The 15,761-nt window shown below is 43.1% G+C and overlaps 1 protein-coding gene across 3 annotated transcripts; it reads right to left on the bottom strand.

Annotated features, from left to right (window-relative positions):
• Positions 1 to 4: 4 nt before the first annotated feature.
• Positions 5 to 15,727, bottom strand: LOC132378769 (RCC1 domain-containing protein 1-like). Of its 3 annotated transcripts, none has more exons than XM_059945918.1 (8): positions 14,676 to 15,225; positions 10,727 to 10,963; positions 9,234 to 9,387; positions 8,450 to 8,571; positions 6,031 to 6,150; positions 4,689 to 4,868; positions 1,731 to 1,760; positions 5 to 1,335 (listed from the first exon to the last, which is right to left on the bottom strand). In XM_059945918.1, the coding sequence occupies exons 1-8, from the start codon at positions 14,968 to 14,970 to the stop codon at positions 1,190 to 1,192; spliced, it is 1,284 nt and encodes a 427-aa protein (XP_059801901.1). In that variant the 5' UTR covers positions 14,971 to 15,225; the 3' UTR covers positions 5 to 1,189. The 3 variants fall into 3 exon arrangements, with proteins under 3 accessions (XP_059801901.1, XP_059801903.1, XP_059801902.1); XM_059945920.1 differs by having other exon boundaries at positions 10,727 to 10,974; positions 15,058 to 15,139; XM_059945919.1 differs by lacking the exon at positions 4,689 to 4,868 and having other exon boundaries at positions 14,676 to 15,727.
• Positions 15,728 to 15,761: the final 34 nt, after the last annotated feature.

The following is a 15,761-nucleotide window of genomic DNA, read 5'->3' as shown; positions in this document are numbered from 1 at the left end:
TTTATCGCCAGTCTGGTGTCCTTTTCACTTTATTCTAATGCCAGTTAGCTTGTACAGGAAATGATGATACAGAAACAGGCTCTTTGGCCCAACTTAGCCATGTCTTTCAGTTTCAGACTCTTCTATCCCGGAAAAAAAGACTGTGACCACTCTAGCTTTAATGATATCCTGGGGGACCAGGACTGTAACACATACTCCAAGAGCCCAGCAATGATCAGACTCCATATAGTGAGCCGTTGCCAAATACATAAATCTATATTCAGTAATAAACTAAGGACCACACGTTAAGAGAGGGAGCAGGAAACTTGATAAACACTTTTTCTGTATTAGAAACATTATTTAACAAGTCTCCGTATCTAATACCTTCTGGTGTTAATTCATTCTCTATGATATTAAAGGGAGAAGTTTGTTTTACAACACATTCCATCTTACCTTGAAAGTGCTAATCCCTGTGGGCCACAAAGCAGTGGAGATCTCAGCTCCTCATACAAGTCAAGATAAGCAATCTTCCTAAACATCTTATCAAAGTGTTTCAGTCCTGCCCTCACTAGAGTACACCATATTGGTGCTTCTCCAAGAACCATCACCTTGTTGTGGTGGAGAGGCTTGTGGGTTCCATTTGAGAGTGAAGTCATCTGGAGTCTAGCTATTTGGCACTTAGCTTTTGGTAGGGTCACTCATAGTAGTAAGGTCAAGGGGGAGGTTCCAGATAAAGAGCAATCTGACCAAGACCTCAGTACTGGAGCTGGCAAAAAATGATGACACACCACAACAGCAGTGAGGGCAGAGGAAGGCTACAGAAGTGATGGGTACCCAGTCATCTTGCACCCCATGTCACTGGACCTTGACCTCAATGTATCCAAGATCATGCGGTTTCTGCCCATGTTAAGAGAATCCAGCCTAACATCCCAGGTTATGTGGATTCTGGATCGAGCTCTGCAGTGGACAAAGGACTCACCAGTAAGACAACCCCATACTCTATTCAATTGATCACACAACTACACCACAATCAGGAGCAGGAAAGGTGGCCAGCTGTTTCCAACACCGTGTACTCACGTCGCAGTAAATGCCTAGTAAATGATCAGTGATCAAGAGCCAAACCAACAATTTCTGCCTGTAAAATTCACTGAACCAGTCGACTGACTTCCCTCATGACAGTAAACATGGAACTACATCATCAGAGCACAGTTCAATCCTTCTCATGTGCAAACACAAAGGTGTTCCATGGCCCACAGACAACATCCAGCACATAAAGCTGTTTCCTCATGAAGTACTCGACAAGCCTTGGAAGATCAGTGCTGAGGGTCTGTCCATGGCCAAGTTGTCCATAGTTCCCTAGAAAATAAGAACAATGTAAAATTCACTGCAAAACATGATGCATTAATTCAATAGTATATCAGATGCTAAACCAGGAACTGGATTTGTAGCCACTGACTTATGTTGGAAAGACAAGCTGACATTTTACAGTAGGAACAATCCACAAACCAGCACCCAGATGAATAACTAACCAGCCCACTTCAAGATGGTGAAAGATTGCTCCTGCCCTGAGCTCACGAGCTACCCACACCGTAAATAACTATCTTTCCACCAACTAGAGCAATAAACAGAAGCTTGACTGAAAATTCTGCTGACTGCACACGTTTACACCACACCAAAAGCAGAGCAAGTCAGTCTATCTATTTCAGTTGGAACCAAAACACAATAGTGACAGGACATTGCTTACTACTTACCCCAGCCCCATGTGAACAGCTGACCACTTCCTGGAAACAAAAGAGAAATGATGTGGTTTAATAGTGAATCCTGAGACAATAATCAGCTTTTATTGAGAACACAGACCAGTACAGCAGGCTCTTTGGCCCACAGTCTGTGCCAATCCAAACTAATCCCATCTGCCAGCACATGGCCTGTGTCCCTTCATACCCTGCCTGCTCATGTGCCTCTCAAAAACTGTTACTGGAAATTTGATGTCAAAACTCATTTCTAAGTGTTTGCTATTTTTACACATTTATGTCTGTCTATTAAAAGCTGAATGGTGTACACAAAATGAAACAATATCCTAACTCTCAATACTAGTATTGAAGATAGAATATTACAGCACAGTACAGCACTTTCACCCCTAAGAGACCCACAACCTTGTGCTTTGGAGACTTGCGTGCCTCAAAGACCCGGAGAGCTATGTTGGCTGGAGTCAGGGCTTTATGCTTTGGCTCTTGGTAGGGTCACCCATGCCAAACAGGTCAAAGGTTCGAGGCCAGACTAAGAGTGGTCCATCAGTCCTCCAGGTTTGGGGGTTGAGCTCAGGGCTAACAACCCTGACTGGTAAACAAAACTGCTGCCGAAATGGCAGTGAAGAATCCTACATCTATGTGTGACAGCGGTATTCCTGAGTCGCCACCTGCAATTTGCATGACTTTCAGTGGTACTGACAGGAAACCCTGAACACCATTAGGGATGGAGGAGCTTCACTGCTGCCCTAAACACCAGCAGTGTAAGGGGCAACAAGTACAGGCCCTTCAGCCCATGAAATTGTGCCAATCTTTTAACCTACTTTAAGATCAGTCTAACCCTTCCCTCCTACATAGCCTTCCTTTTTTAAAAATCATCCATGTGCCCACCTGAGGGCTTCTGAAACATCTCCAACCATAGCTATACAGAGCTGCAACATTACCTCATGATTCAACTGAAACCTCTGACTAATCAAGGCTAATACTTCAAACATCTTCTTAACAACCTTATCAACTTAAGGCAACTTTGAAAAGCTATGGATGTGGATTCTTGATTCCACCACCTTGCCAAGAATTCTACTTTCAAATTTGATTTTCCAAAAAGAATCATTTCACTCACTCCTTGCTAGATTTTACTCCATTTGCCGCTTCTCAGCCCGGCTCAGCTTCCTATCAATATCCCATTGTAACCCACAACAAACTTTTACACTGTCCACATCACCATCAACCTTTGCATCATGTACAAACTTACTAACCCACCCCTACACTTTCTTATTCACGTCATTTATAAAACTCTCAAAGAGCAGGGATCCCAGAACATCAATATTTGCTGACTGCCTGATAGAATACGCTCCGTGTACTACCACCCTCTGCATTCTTAGAATCTATGCAGCTAAGTTTCCCTGGCTTTCATACCTCAGGACTTTCTGAATGTGCCCCCACCCCCCCCCCCCCACCGCCGGGGAGCCTTGATAGCCAAACACCTTAATGAAATCCACATGCTTCACATTCACAGCTTTACCTTCAATGTGCTTTGTCACATCCTCAAATAATTGAAGAATCATCTTAGTGGTGTCCAACTCAGACTAGAATTTTTTTACATTGTATTCAGTACTATTACAAAAATCACTACCACAGTTCACTATCAACACGTGCCAAGATACACAGTACTAGATCTTCAAGAAAGGGCTATGGTTCAGGGATTTACTGAATTTTCTTGCTTCAATAACTGGTGGAACAAACTTGTGTTTCCAACACTTTGTATTTCTCATGTTCACTCTTCAGAGGAATGGATTGTCTGAGTTCTGTAGAACATATTAACCTTCTAGATTATCAATAATAGGATGGAAGTAACCAACAAGACACACATAGCACACTGACAGCTAAAACAAAGGGATTCTTTGGACTTGTTGATTAGGAACAATTGTAAATCTGACCACTGATACATTTGTGGAAGTTGCAGTAAGGCAAGGGTTAAAGATAACATCCAGGCAAAGACTTAACATTTGACTATACAGGAATACCCATGAACATAGCATTCCTCTGGGGCCAAAGTGCAAAACATAGTCATACAGAGTACATATAAGGCACATATAAGATAGGAAGTAAACAGTCACACAGAAATAAATACATATAGCTCTAGCCCGAGTGACATATCCTGTAAATTGAGGGTGCATGGGTGTCATCAGCAAGAACACTCAGCTCTCAGCAGTCTGCAGATGAACATAAGCAGGCATGCAATCCAGCTGGTCATTCCACCAATTGAATACCGGAGGGCAGCACCAACAGAAGGAGCCAGCCCTCAACCTTGTGCAGAAAAACCCAATCAAAGGAGACCATTGAATTGAGACCGCTGGAGTCAATCTTCCTTACTGCAGACTGTGAGCTGAGAACGACTGTGGTAGCGTGTAATCAACCTTTACACAGTAGGGAGTGCTGGAGACAGATGAGATAAGAATAACAGAAGGATGTGAAATACAACAACTTACTTTACCAACTTCAAAATATCATCAGTTGTCAGCCTGTGTTTCTATCGACTTTGAACACATTTATTATGAACAGCAACTGATTTTGCAAGTAAGGAATTCAAACATATAAAAATTACCAAATAATCAATATCTGTAACTGTATAAAAACTCTACCAAGTCTGCATAAAAATAGTAGGTTTCTGTTCCGACTTCAGAACAGTGTGGGCGACAGTGGCCAGGATGTTCTCCTTGTGCACAAGTAAAATAGAAATATGTTTGAGTTGAGCCCAGTTATTTCATTTTATTATCAGCAACAAAATATTCATAGTCTGCAGTTCTTCAATTTCTCACATTAAAATTCTGTGCTTGTAAATTCATGTATGATTAAATTTGCAGCTGAACTAAACAACACATTGAGAAACCACGTAAACAAACATGATTTCAACCACAGACCAGGTTGCCGTTCACTGCAGAGAAACATTACACTGGTACCTACTGGTAACAGCCGCCGTATGCCGTGACCCACAGCTGACTCTGCTGATCTCCAGCTCCCCTGGGAGGTCCAAGAGTGCTGGAAATGCCTGAATTGAGATGAACACATTTGTATTTCCCATAGTTGCTGTTCCTGTGGTGGATTTTTGAACAGTGTCACCTGCATCACACAGGATCGGTGTGCCTGCACAAAAACATTGAGTACTTTCAGCCAAAAACATTCATGCAAACACCAGCCAACACTTACACACTTTGAATACAAGACAATGTACACTGTGTTACTGAAATCACCAGAACTACAGCAAGTACCAAGTAATGAGGCATTTCTACTGACGTTGCTTCTTCTATGCTGGACCCCACCCTGGACATTTGCTCTTCTCCCCCACCCTACCATCAAGCAGAAGATACAAAATCCTGAAAGCATGTGCCACCAGGGTCAAGGACATCTTTTATCCGCTGTTATCAGACTCTTGTACAATAAGATGAACTCTTGAGAACCAGCCTCTGCTCCACGGACACTGCCTATACTTCTTGCTGCCTCAGAAAAGCAGCCAGCAAAAGCAAAGACACCATCCATCTTGGGCACTCTCTCAAACTGTAGAGTTGCCAGGACAGCAGGTGGCGTTGGAGTCAGAGTGTTCCACAGGAGTGCCGGTGGCAATGTGGTGCTGTGTTTATGCTGGAGTCAGTGTTGCCCCCAGGGTTTGCTCAGCAGAAGACATGCAGGACGGTGTTTGGGTGCAACATCATGGACTCAAGAACTTGGACTAATTATTTTATGTGACTGCATTTTACTGCTATCTTATATGTGCTTTGTGCTGTGGACTGTTAGTACCGTTTTGCACCTTGGCCCCCAAATAATGCTGATTCATTTGGTATATTCTTGGGTATTCACGTATGGTTGAATGACAATTAAACTTGAACGATAAAATTGACTCTCAGCCTCACATTGTGACTTTACACCTTATTCTCTACCTGCACTTCACTTTTTCTCCTGTAACTGTATTCTGTTATTGTTTTACCTTGTAATGCACTGTGTAATGATTGATTTGTATGAACAGTGTGCAAGACAAGCTTTTCATTGCACCTCACCGTGACAGTAATAGACCAATTCCAATGTGTCCTTTACAGTCAGTGGGGAAACGTGGCTGCTCTACAGAAACACAAGGACAGTGGACACACAGAAGGACACAAATGTCTTAACCGATAGAGAACATTGTTGGAGCTATAAATTTGCACTTCAGCATAGGAGAGATTACCATTCTGGGTCATTGAGTGAGTGGGCAACTACATTGCAGGTACAGTAAAATGTGGATAAATGCAAGTTACCACATGAATGCCCTCACCTTCTCCAGAGAATTCAACCTGTTGAGAAGGCTTCTGATGCTCCTCCCCTGAACACGACCTCGCTGGCAGACCCAATTGTCCCGACTCATTCCAACCCCACACGTACAGGTCTCCTGAGGCTAACCATATTAAAAATAAAAATACAGGAACAAAATTGATACCACAGACTGAGAAACATCTAACAGAGCAGAGGTGTGTTTGAGCACATTTCAATAGCTCCAATATCCCCCCTCCCCTACCCACCTTCCCCATCACCTGCCAGCTTGTACTCTTTCCCCTCCCCTCCCACTTACTTATTCTAGCTTCTGCCCCCTTTCCTTCCAGTCTTGATGCAGGTTTCCGCAGATGCTGTCTGACCCACTGGTTCCTCCACCTTTGTGTGTGCACTCAAGATTTCCAGCATTGACAGACTCTCTGGTGTCTTTGATTCCCTTTGAATCCGACTGCTGAGTTCCTCCAGCATTTTGTGTGTGTTGCTCTGGATTCCTTATAATTTATTGTATTACGCACTGCAGCCACAACACCTTCATAACATATGTTAGTGGAAATAAAACCTGCTTCTGATTATGATTATGGAGGCAATAAGGGATGTTCCCAATGGTAGAGACAAACTCAATATCCGCTGCCCTTTGAACTACCAGAGAGTCAACACTATGGACAATTATGCATTAGAGGAATATCACGGATCAGCATTGAGGTCCTCTGTTGGTCAGGGTTGACCATGGACGTCGCGTCCTAGCTGACTACATGTTGGTGCAGTGCTGTTGATAAAGTATGTAAAAGGGTTAACACTTCATTAAAAAACAGCAGCCTGGTTTTCTGAAGGAAACTGCTGATGATCAACAGATGTGCTAATTTTGTTATTCAATGCTGAGCAATATTTTTTTTTGAAGGTAGCCAGCTACGGTTTATATAGAACATAGAATAGTACAGCACATTACAGGCTCTTCGGCCCACAATGTTGAGCCGACCCTCAAACCCTGCATCCCATAAATTCCTCCATATACCTGTCTAGTAGTCTCTTAAACTTCACAAGTGTATCTGCCTCCACCACTGACTCAGGCAGTGCACTCCACACACCAATCACTCTCTTGAGTGAGAAACCTTCCTCTAATATCCCCCTTGAACTTCCCTCCCCTTACCTTAAAGCCATGTCCTCTTGTACTGAGCAGTGGTGCCCTGGGGAAGAGGTGCTGGCTGTCCACTCTATGTCTATTCCTCTTAATATCTTATACACCTCTATCATGTCTCCTCTCATCCTCCTTCTTTCAGGTTGCTTATCTCCTTGTGCAGTCATGCGTAGAGATAGGACAGCTCCAGTCTGTTTTGTGTATTAGGCCATTGTGCCTATTCTGTAATTTGTCTCTTGGTACTGTCAAGCAATAGGTAAGTCTGACTCCAGCTTGGTATGTGTGGGGGGTACCTGAATGAATGCCAGCTAGTGGTGCAATGGCATCAGCGCTGGGCTCTGGAGCGAAGGCTACCGAGTTCGAATCCAAGTCAGGCCACCCCTGAGCACACTTTCTATCCATGCTGGGTTGAGCGTCGAGCTAGCCACTCGGCCTCGTACAAAATACAAGGGTTGAGTCAGGAACGTTCATATCGTGACCTGGTTAATCTGAAAGGAGACCAGTCCAATCCTGACACCATGTGCCAGACAAGAATGGCTGACCGTCTGGTGCCACACGCTAAAAAAAATCCGAACTAATATATCCATTTGTAAGGGGAATTGTGAGTTAGGTGGCGGATTAGGCAGGAACAGTCACAGGCTGTTCCTGTTTGAGCAACTGAGTAAGTCCCAGGTGCTTTGAATAAAGAGTTTGTACTTAGTCTCTGAGTGACTTGACCTGGATTCGACTTCCACACTGTCAGTCAATATGGAGATCAAGCTGTTGCTCCACACAGCTAATGAATCCAAAAGAACGGCAGAGACAGGAATCTGCAAGTGTATGTCTTATGAGTGTAGGTCGAATGAGCTAAGGCTTTTCTCTCTGGAGCAGAAGAGGATGAGAGATTACTTGATAGAGGTGTACAGATGAAAGGAAGCAGAGATCAAGTGGACAGCCAGAGACATCTTCCCAGGCAGAAATGGCTAATATAAGGGGGCAAAATTTTTAAAGGTGATTTGAGGGAAGTATTGGGGGGTGTCAGCAGTAGTTTTCTTTTTAAAATACAGAGTGGTGGATGTGTGGAGCACACTGTCGGGGTGACGATAGAGGCAGATACATTTGAGGCATTTAGGACACTCTTAGATAGGCACATGGATGATAGAAAAATGGAGGGCTCTGTGGGAAGGAAGGGTTAAATTGATCATAGAGTAGATTAAATGGTCAGCACGACATCATGGGCCTAAAGACCTGTATTGTGCTTTACTGTTCTATAAAGCAGATTAGACAGAGGCACAATGTCAGACCTTACCACTGGAGCATACAGAATGCCAGGCCCCGGCTGCTAACTCAGTCACCACCAGGCCATGCAACGCCTCCACGATCCGTGGATCTGCTTCATCCTCAACACCACCATGTCCTAATTGACCATGTCTGCAAACAGGAAGAGCATGTTGTTAAAAAAATAAGCAGGGATTGGACCTATCCACAATTACTTTTCCAGAATGGTACATATGAGAGGCTTTACAGAGAACTGGTAGCAATATGAACAACACTGGTCAATCCGCAGGATGACAGAAAGGGCAGATTTTCAGAATGCTTCAAAAGGGGGCAGAAAGCTTCACATTAATAACAGTTCATATAGAAACATTCTCAGTGTAAATCTGAAGTGAAATTGGTACAGAACGGCTATTTTTAGGTTGATTTGATCAAAACAATACAATCTTGTCTGCCATTTCATCCAATAAGTCACTACTAGTGAAGTCATGATTTGACCATTTTGAGAAAGAGTAAGATGATTATCAAGATTCGGAAAAATAGTTAATAGATAATAAGTGGAAAAACTCAAACACAGAGGCTGAATAAGCTTGGATTCTCAGCCCAAAATATCAATTATTGATTTCCCTCCACAGATGCTGCCTGGCCTGCTGAATTCCTCCAGCATTTTGTGTATTGCTCAAGATTGCTAGCATCTGCAGAACTCCTTGTGTTTGAGGAACTTTACTACAATTATATCCTTTGACATACATCTACAAGATAGAGCTCATAATTCAGAACAGTTTTGAAATTTCTCATAACTAAAAAGTAAGCCTTACCGTCCTGCACCCCAGGAATACACAGTCCAATCACAGGTCAGCAGGAGAGCATGCTCACTGCCAAGTACCAGCTTCCTTCCACCAAGCAGTGGTGACAGCGATTTGTAAAATGGAGGCGTTGTTGTAATGTAACCACCAGCGATTAACGGAAATGCTGTAAGGCGGGGTGAGGGGAGAGAAAGTATGTAATAATAATAAGGAATTCTACATATGCTCATCAGAGCAGGCAGAAAGCCAACAGCTTTAAATTCCTGTATGGTAACACACTGGATGAGCAGTCCTATACCCAGCACATAGATGCAATCATAAGGAGTCTTTATTTTCTTGGGAGGTTAAAGAGGCATATGACAATATAACACTAAACTCAACTTTGACCAGGCAGTACATGTAGAATTTTTGGGTTGATTCCCAGATTTAAAGAACAATCAAATTTAGAAACAAGTTTTAAATTGCAGACAAAAGTGAGAGGTGCTGGGAGAGATTAAGTGACACAAACATTGACAGAGCTACCTGCAATGGTGGGGACAGGGGAGGTATAGTTCAGAATGCAGGTATGAAACCTGAAATACTGGAAAAGGAAAAAGAATAAAAACAAGGCCAGAAATGCATGATAAAAGCCTATAAAGAACATTGATTCTGAAAACATTCTGTTCATTTCTGAGTACAGAAAGCTGCAATGTGCCTCTTTCTAAAGATTAGCTTTATTTGTTACATGTACATCGAAACAGGGTGTCAGTGTGGTTTCCTCAAGGGAAAACCTTACTTGACAAATCTGTTGGAATTCTTTGAAGAAATAACTAGCCGGATAGGCAAAGGAGAATCAGTTGATGTTCTGTAGTTGGATTTTAAGAGGGCCTTTGACAAGATTGCTCAACAAGCTATGAGTCCATGGTATTACAGGAATGATTCTAGCATGGATAAAGCAGCAGCTGATGGGCAGGAGGAAAAGAGTGGGAATAAAGGGAGCCCTTTCTGGCTGGCTAGTAGTGACTAGTGATGCTGTACAGGGGTCTGTGTGGGGACTGTTTTGAGGAAGCAGAGAGGCTACAGAAAGACATAGGTAGATGAGAAGAATGGGCAAAGAAATGGCAGATAGAATACAGTGTTGGGAAGTGTATGATCATGCACTTTTGTAGAAGAAATAAAACTGTTGATGATTTTCTAAATGGAGAGAAAACACAAAAAAACTGAGGTGTAAAGGGTCTTTGGAGTCCTTGTGCAGAATTCCTTAAAGGCTAATTTGCAAGTTGAGTCTGTGGTGAGGAAGGTAAATGCAATGTTCACATTCATTTCAAGAGGACTAGAATATAAAAGAAAGGATGTAATGTTGAAACTATAAAGCACTGGTGAGGCCTCTCTGGGCGTGTTGTGAGCAGGCAAGCAATTACAGCAACATTCAACAGCTGGAGAGCAAAATGAAAAACAGAGTGGCAAATGCAAAAGAGGTGGAGGATATGGAACAAGGAACAAAGTGCTGTTGCAAATAGCCATACCTGCATTTGGTTTCTCTTCTTCCTGCAGGTGCTTCTTCCAAATGACAGCACCTGTTGCCTCTCCAGTACGACAGAGGCTTGGGATATCCCAGCACTCCACCCTGTCCCGCCACAACGTAAGCAGGTATTTCTCAGAGGACAGAATATCTCTGCATCCTTGCAAACCTTGGCTGTTGAGGTACATCTGGTGCCATGGAACATCAGCAACAAACCCCCAGAAATAAATTGACCCATCATCTGGAACCAAACTGAAACAAAATTAATGCAGTGAAACTTGTTTGCATATTTACTTTGAACTACAAAGAGAATGAATGGGTGATAATGTGGATTCACTGTTCCCTCTAAGCTGCACGGGTACACAGCCATGCAACAACTGAAATGCTCCCACACATATTACTTTTACTGCCACACAGCTGGGGTTTTCTTATATATAATGGCAATATAATTTTAAAATAATGCTAACACAATATTGAAATCTCAAAAAGTTCAAAGTAAAATTTATTATCAGAGTACATACACGTCACCACATACAAAGCTGAGATTCTTTTTTGCGGGCATACTTAGCAAATTTTTAGAACATAAACTGTAAACAGGATCCATGGTCAACAAAGTATGCAAGAACAGATATAAATAAATAGCAATAAATAACAAGATAAAAGTTATCCCCATTTTGTTCAAGAGTTTGTTAATAGAATTGTGAAATACCCTGTGATTATGTGTTAATAACAATAATCTATAAATTTTCTAAATAACTAACATACTACAAACTTTACTTAAAAAAACATTTTAGAGCTTCGAAGTCTTTACATTGTAGTGTTTCAAGTTACAACACTGCGTCAAATTGTAACAATAAACACAGAATGGAAGTCAGTAGCTGATTGTTAATAAACTGCCAGCCTGCTGAAAACCAATGGTGTCCTGTCAAAATATTTTACTTTTGTCATTGTGTCTGTTGGTTGTTTTGACTACCTGACATTGTTTACTTATGTAAAGGCTGTGCTTGCTTGATGTGCATGCTACAAAAACCATTTAAGATGCTGTGCAATTTTCAGGCCAAGTAAAAATTTCCTGCTCAGAGCAAAGGTTGGTCTGCGCAGCAGTAAAAAACAATTAGAGGGAATGTTGTGTGGATTGGTGGGTTAAGTGGTCACTCTAAATTTCCCCCAATATGCAGATGAAATTAAGAGAAAATTGATGGAATGTCAGGAGAATATAACAAGATTAAGGCTAGAGTTACAGCTAGAGGAGCAGTTGCTGGCTCAGGGCCTATACTCGCTAGAGTATGGAATGGGGGGGGGGGGGGGGAGGGATTTCACTGAAACTTACAGATTTTGAAAAGCCTAGATACAGTGGGCACTGAGAGATGTCTCCTATAGTGGGGGAGACCAGAGGACACAGACTCAGAATACAAAGACATCACTTTAGAATAGAGATAAGAAAAAATTTCTTTATCCAGTGGATAAGGAACCTGTGGAACTGATTTCCACAGATGGCTGTAAAGGCCAAGTCAGCGGATATGCTTAAAGCACAGGCTGGTAGGTTCTTGCTAACATAGGCATCGAAGAAGAAGGCTGGAGAATAGGGTTGCAAGGGATAATAAATCAGTCACGATGGAATGGAGGAATTGATGGGACAAATGGCATAACTCTGCTCCTATGTCTTATGATCTGTAACAAATCCTAAACACCACCATCAGAAGATTACTTTGATCCAGGATGACAACAAAAATGCTCATGCAAATGCTCAGCAGTTTTGGCAACAATTTGGAGAGAGACACAGAATTGACTTTGAAACATTACTTCTCTTTTGCTCTCCTTAGACATTGTCTAATCTGCAGCAATAACAAACCTTCCTGCTTGGATAATAGTGCACCCCCCCCCCCCCTTTCCAGTTCAGGTGCAAACTGTCCCTCTGTACAGGTCCCACCTTCCAAAGCATCTGTTGTGGTGCTGTATAACTCTATAACTCAGTGTTGAGACTGGTAAATGTTGACAGGATGATCAACCTATATGGGAAGTTAGAGGATTGAGAAGCTTATAAGAACTTGCAGAAGGAAACTAAGAAGGTCATTAGGAAAGAAAAGGTGAATTACGAAAGGAAGTTGGCGATCAATATCAAAAAAGATACTAAAAACTTTTTTAAGTATATAAAGGGTAAAAGAGAATTGAGGGTAGATATAGGACCAATAGAAAATGACATTGGAGATATTGTAATGAGAGATACAGAGATAGCAAAGGAACTGAATGTGTATTTTGCATCAGTCTTCACAGCGCATGACATCTGCAGTATACCGGACATTCAAGAGTGTCAGGGAAGTGAGGTTTGTGCAGTGAAAACTACAACTGAGAAGGTGTTCAGGAAGTTTAATGGTTTGAGGGTGGATAAATCTCCTGGACCTGATGGAATGCACCCTTGGGTTCTGAAGGAAGTACCTGAAGAGATTGCAGAGGCATTAAAAATGATCTTTCAAGTATCGATAGATTCTGGCATTGTACCAGATGATTGGAAAACTGCAAACGTTACTCAGCTATTTAAGAAGGGTGGGAAGCAGCAGAAAGGAAACTATAGACCTGTTAGCCTGGCATCAGTGGTTGTGAAGTTGTTGGAATCGATTATTAGGGATGAGATTACGTAGTACCTGGAGGCACATAACAAGATAGGCCAAAGCCAGCATGATTTCCTGAAAGGAAGATCCTGCGAGAGGCAGTAGATGTGGTGTACTTGGATTTTCGGAAGGTTTTTGACAAGGTGCTGCACACGAGACTGCTTAGCAAGGTAAGAGCCCAAGGAATTACAGCAGTTACTAGCATGGGTGGAGCATTAGCTGATCAGTAGAAAACAGAGTGGGAATAAAGGGATCCTACTCTGGTTGGCTGCCAGTTACCAATGGAGTTCCACGAGGGTCGGTGTTGGGACCACTGCTTTTTATGATGGACATCAATGATTTGAACTATGGGATTAATGGATTTGTGGCCAAATTTGCCGATGATACAAAGATAGGTGGAGGAACGGGTAGCATTGATGAAACAGAGAGACTTAGATAGTTTAGGGGAAAGAAGTGGCAAATGAAATACTATGTTGGAAAGTGTATGGTTGTGCGCTTTTGTGGAAGAAATAAATGGGCAGACTATTATTTAGATGGGGAGAAAATTCAAAATGCAGAGATGCAAAGGGACTTGGGAGTTCTTGTGCAGGATACCCTAAAGGTTAGCCTCCAGGTTGAGTTGGTGGTGAAGAAGGCGAATGCAATGTTGGCATTAATTTCTAGAGGTATAGAAGAACAGGGATGTGATGTTGAGGCTCTATAAGGCACTCATGAGACCACACTTGGAGTATTGTGTGCAGTTTTGGGCTTCTTATTTTAGAAGTGATATACTGACATTGGAGAGAATTTAGAGAAGATTCATGAGAATGATTCCAGGAATGAAAGGGTTACTGTATGATGAACGTCTGGCTGTACCCCCTGGAGTTCAGGAGAATGAGGGGAGGATCTCATAGAAACATTCCCAAGTGTTGAAAGGCCTGAACAAATTAGAGATGGCAAAGTTATTTCCCATGGTAAGGGAGTCTAGGACAAGAGGAAACGACTTCAGGATTGAAGGATCTTTATCTAGAACAGAGATGTGGAGAAATTACTTTAGTCATGGGGTGGTACATCTGTGGAATTTGTTGCCACCAGCAGCTATGGAGGCCAAGTCATTGGGTGTATTTAAGGCAGGGATAGATAGGTTCTTGATTAGCCAGGGCATCAAAGGGTACGGGGTGAAGGCAGGGGAGTGGGGAGGACTGGAAGAATTGGATCAACCCATGATTGAATGGCGGTGCAGGCTCGATAGGCCGAATGGCCTACTTCTGCCCCTATATCATATTTACAACACGACGCAGGACCAGAGCACCATCGCCCTATGTTCTCCGGGGTTTCATCCCTTTCCCCGTCACGCCCCCTTACCAGTCAAGCAGGCAGAATGACTCCAGGCGGGAGAGACTCGACAGGGTAAGTCAGGCCGCCGCGGATTCGGCCCGTTGCCATCGTCCGCCTCAGGCTGGTCTGTCCGTAACTCGAAGCCAGACCGGGGAGGAGGGACATCGCTCCGGTTTGGCCTCGAGTTACAGACTGTCACCTCGCGGGGCTCCAGCACCCGGTCATCTGCCTCACGTTTCACCGGGCTCCCAGGCCGTTCCACGCTGTTGACAGTCTGTCCAAAACGATTAAAGCCAAACCCAAACCAACGCCCAGCCGCCATCCCCGCAGACACCGAGTGACGGGAAAACAGACGGTCGTTAACTTGAAACCGGACACCGCGCCATGCCTCCCGCTCGCTGTCACCGACCTCATTCCCGACAGCCTCCGCGTGGTCCCGGCGTTGAACACCGGAATTCCCAGCAGTCCCCACACAATGACCTCTCCCCCATCGACCCTTGCACTACTTTTTTTTCTCTCTCGTTCATCGAAACATGACGAAATTAAATGGCTTTATTGGCGGACGTTTAAATAATTCTGGCAGCTCATTCACTATTATGTACAAATATATAAAAATGACCCTTCATTACCAGACCTGATGAAGGATGTTAGCCAGAAAAGTAGACTGTTTCTCATCTCCATCAATGTTGCTGACCTGCTGAGTACCTGCAGCATTTTGTGCGTGTTAATCCCGCAGTGAGTGTGGACATTGCTTGTAATCCATGCAATTCCTTATTGACCCGAGCCAGGGTAGTAGGTAAGGGCATCAGTGAACCAGAAACACGAGAGACTGCAGATGGTGAAATCTGGAACTGAAATATTGGAGGAACTCAGCAGATCAGACAGGCAGAGTGACAAGATCGAGATTTCTGGTCGTCACCCTGTTTCAGTAATCCTACGTGTTTATAAACACCATTACATTGCTCTGCAGTCGCTGTTTCTTGAATTAGATTTCCCAGCTATTATGTTCTTCAATGGTTCACACCCGTGGCTGCTCCATGAGATTGTAAATCTGTCAACCCATTCCACCGTGGCTGATCCCTCTCAATCTCATTCTCCTTTCTCCCTGTAACC

The sequence above is a fragment of the Hypanus sabinus genome, chromosome 21 (assembly GCF_030144855.1).
Source record: "Hypanus sabinus isolate sHypSab1 chromosome 21, sHypSab1.hap1, whole genome shotgun sequence".
In the NCBI taxonomy this organism is placed as follows: Eukaryota; Metazoa; Chordata; class Chondrichthyes; order Myliobatiformes; family Dasyatidae; genus Hypanus; species Hypanus sabinus.
This window is presented reverse-complemented; position numbering and strand designations above follow the sequence as displayed.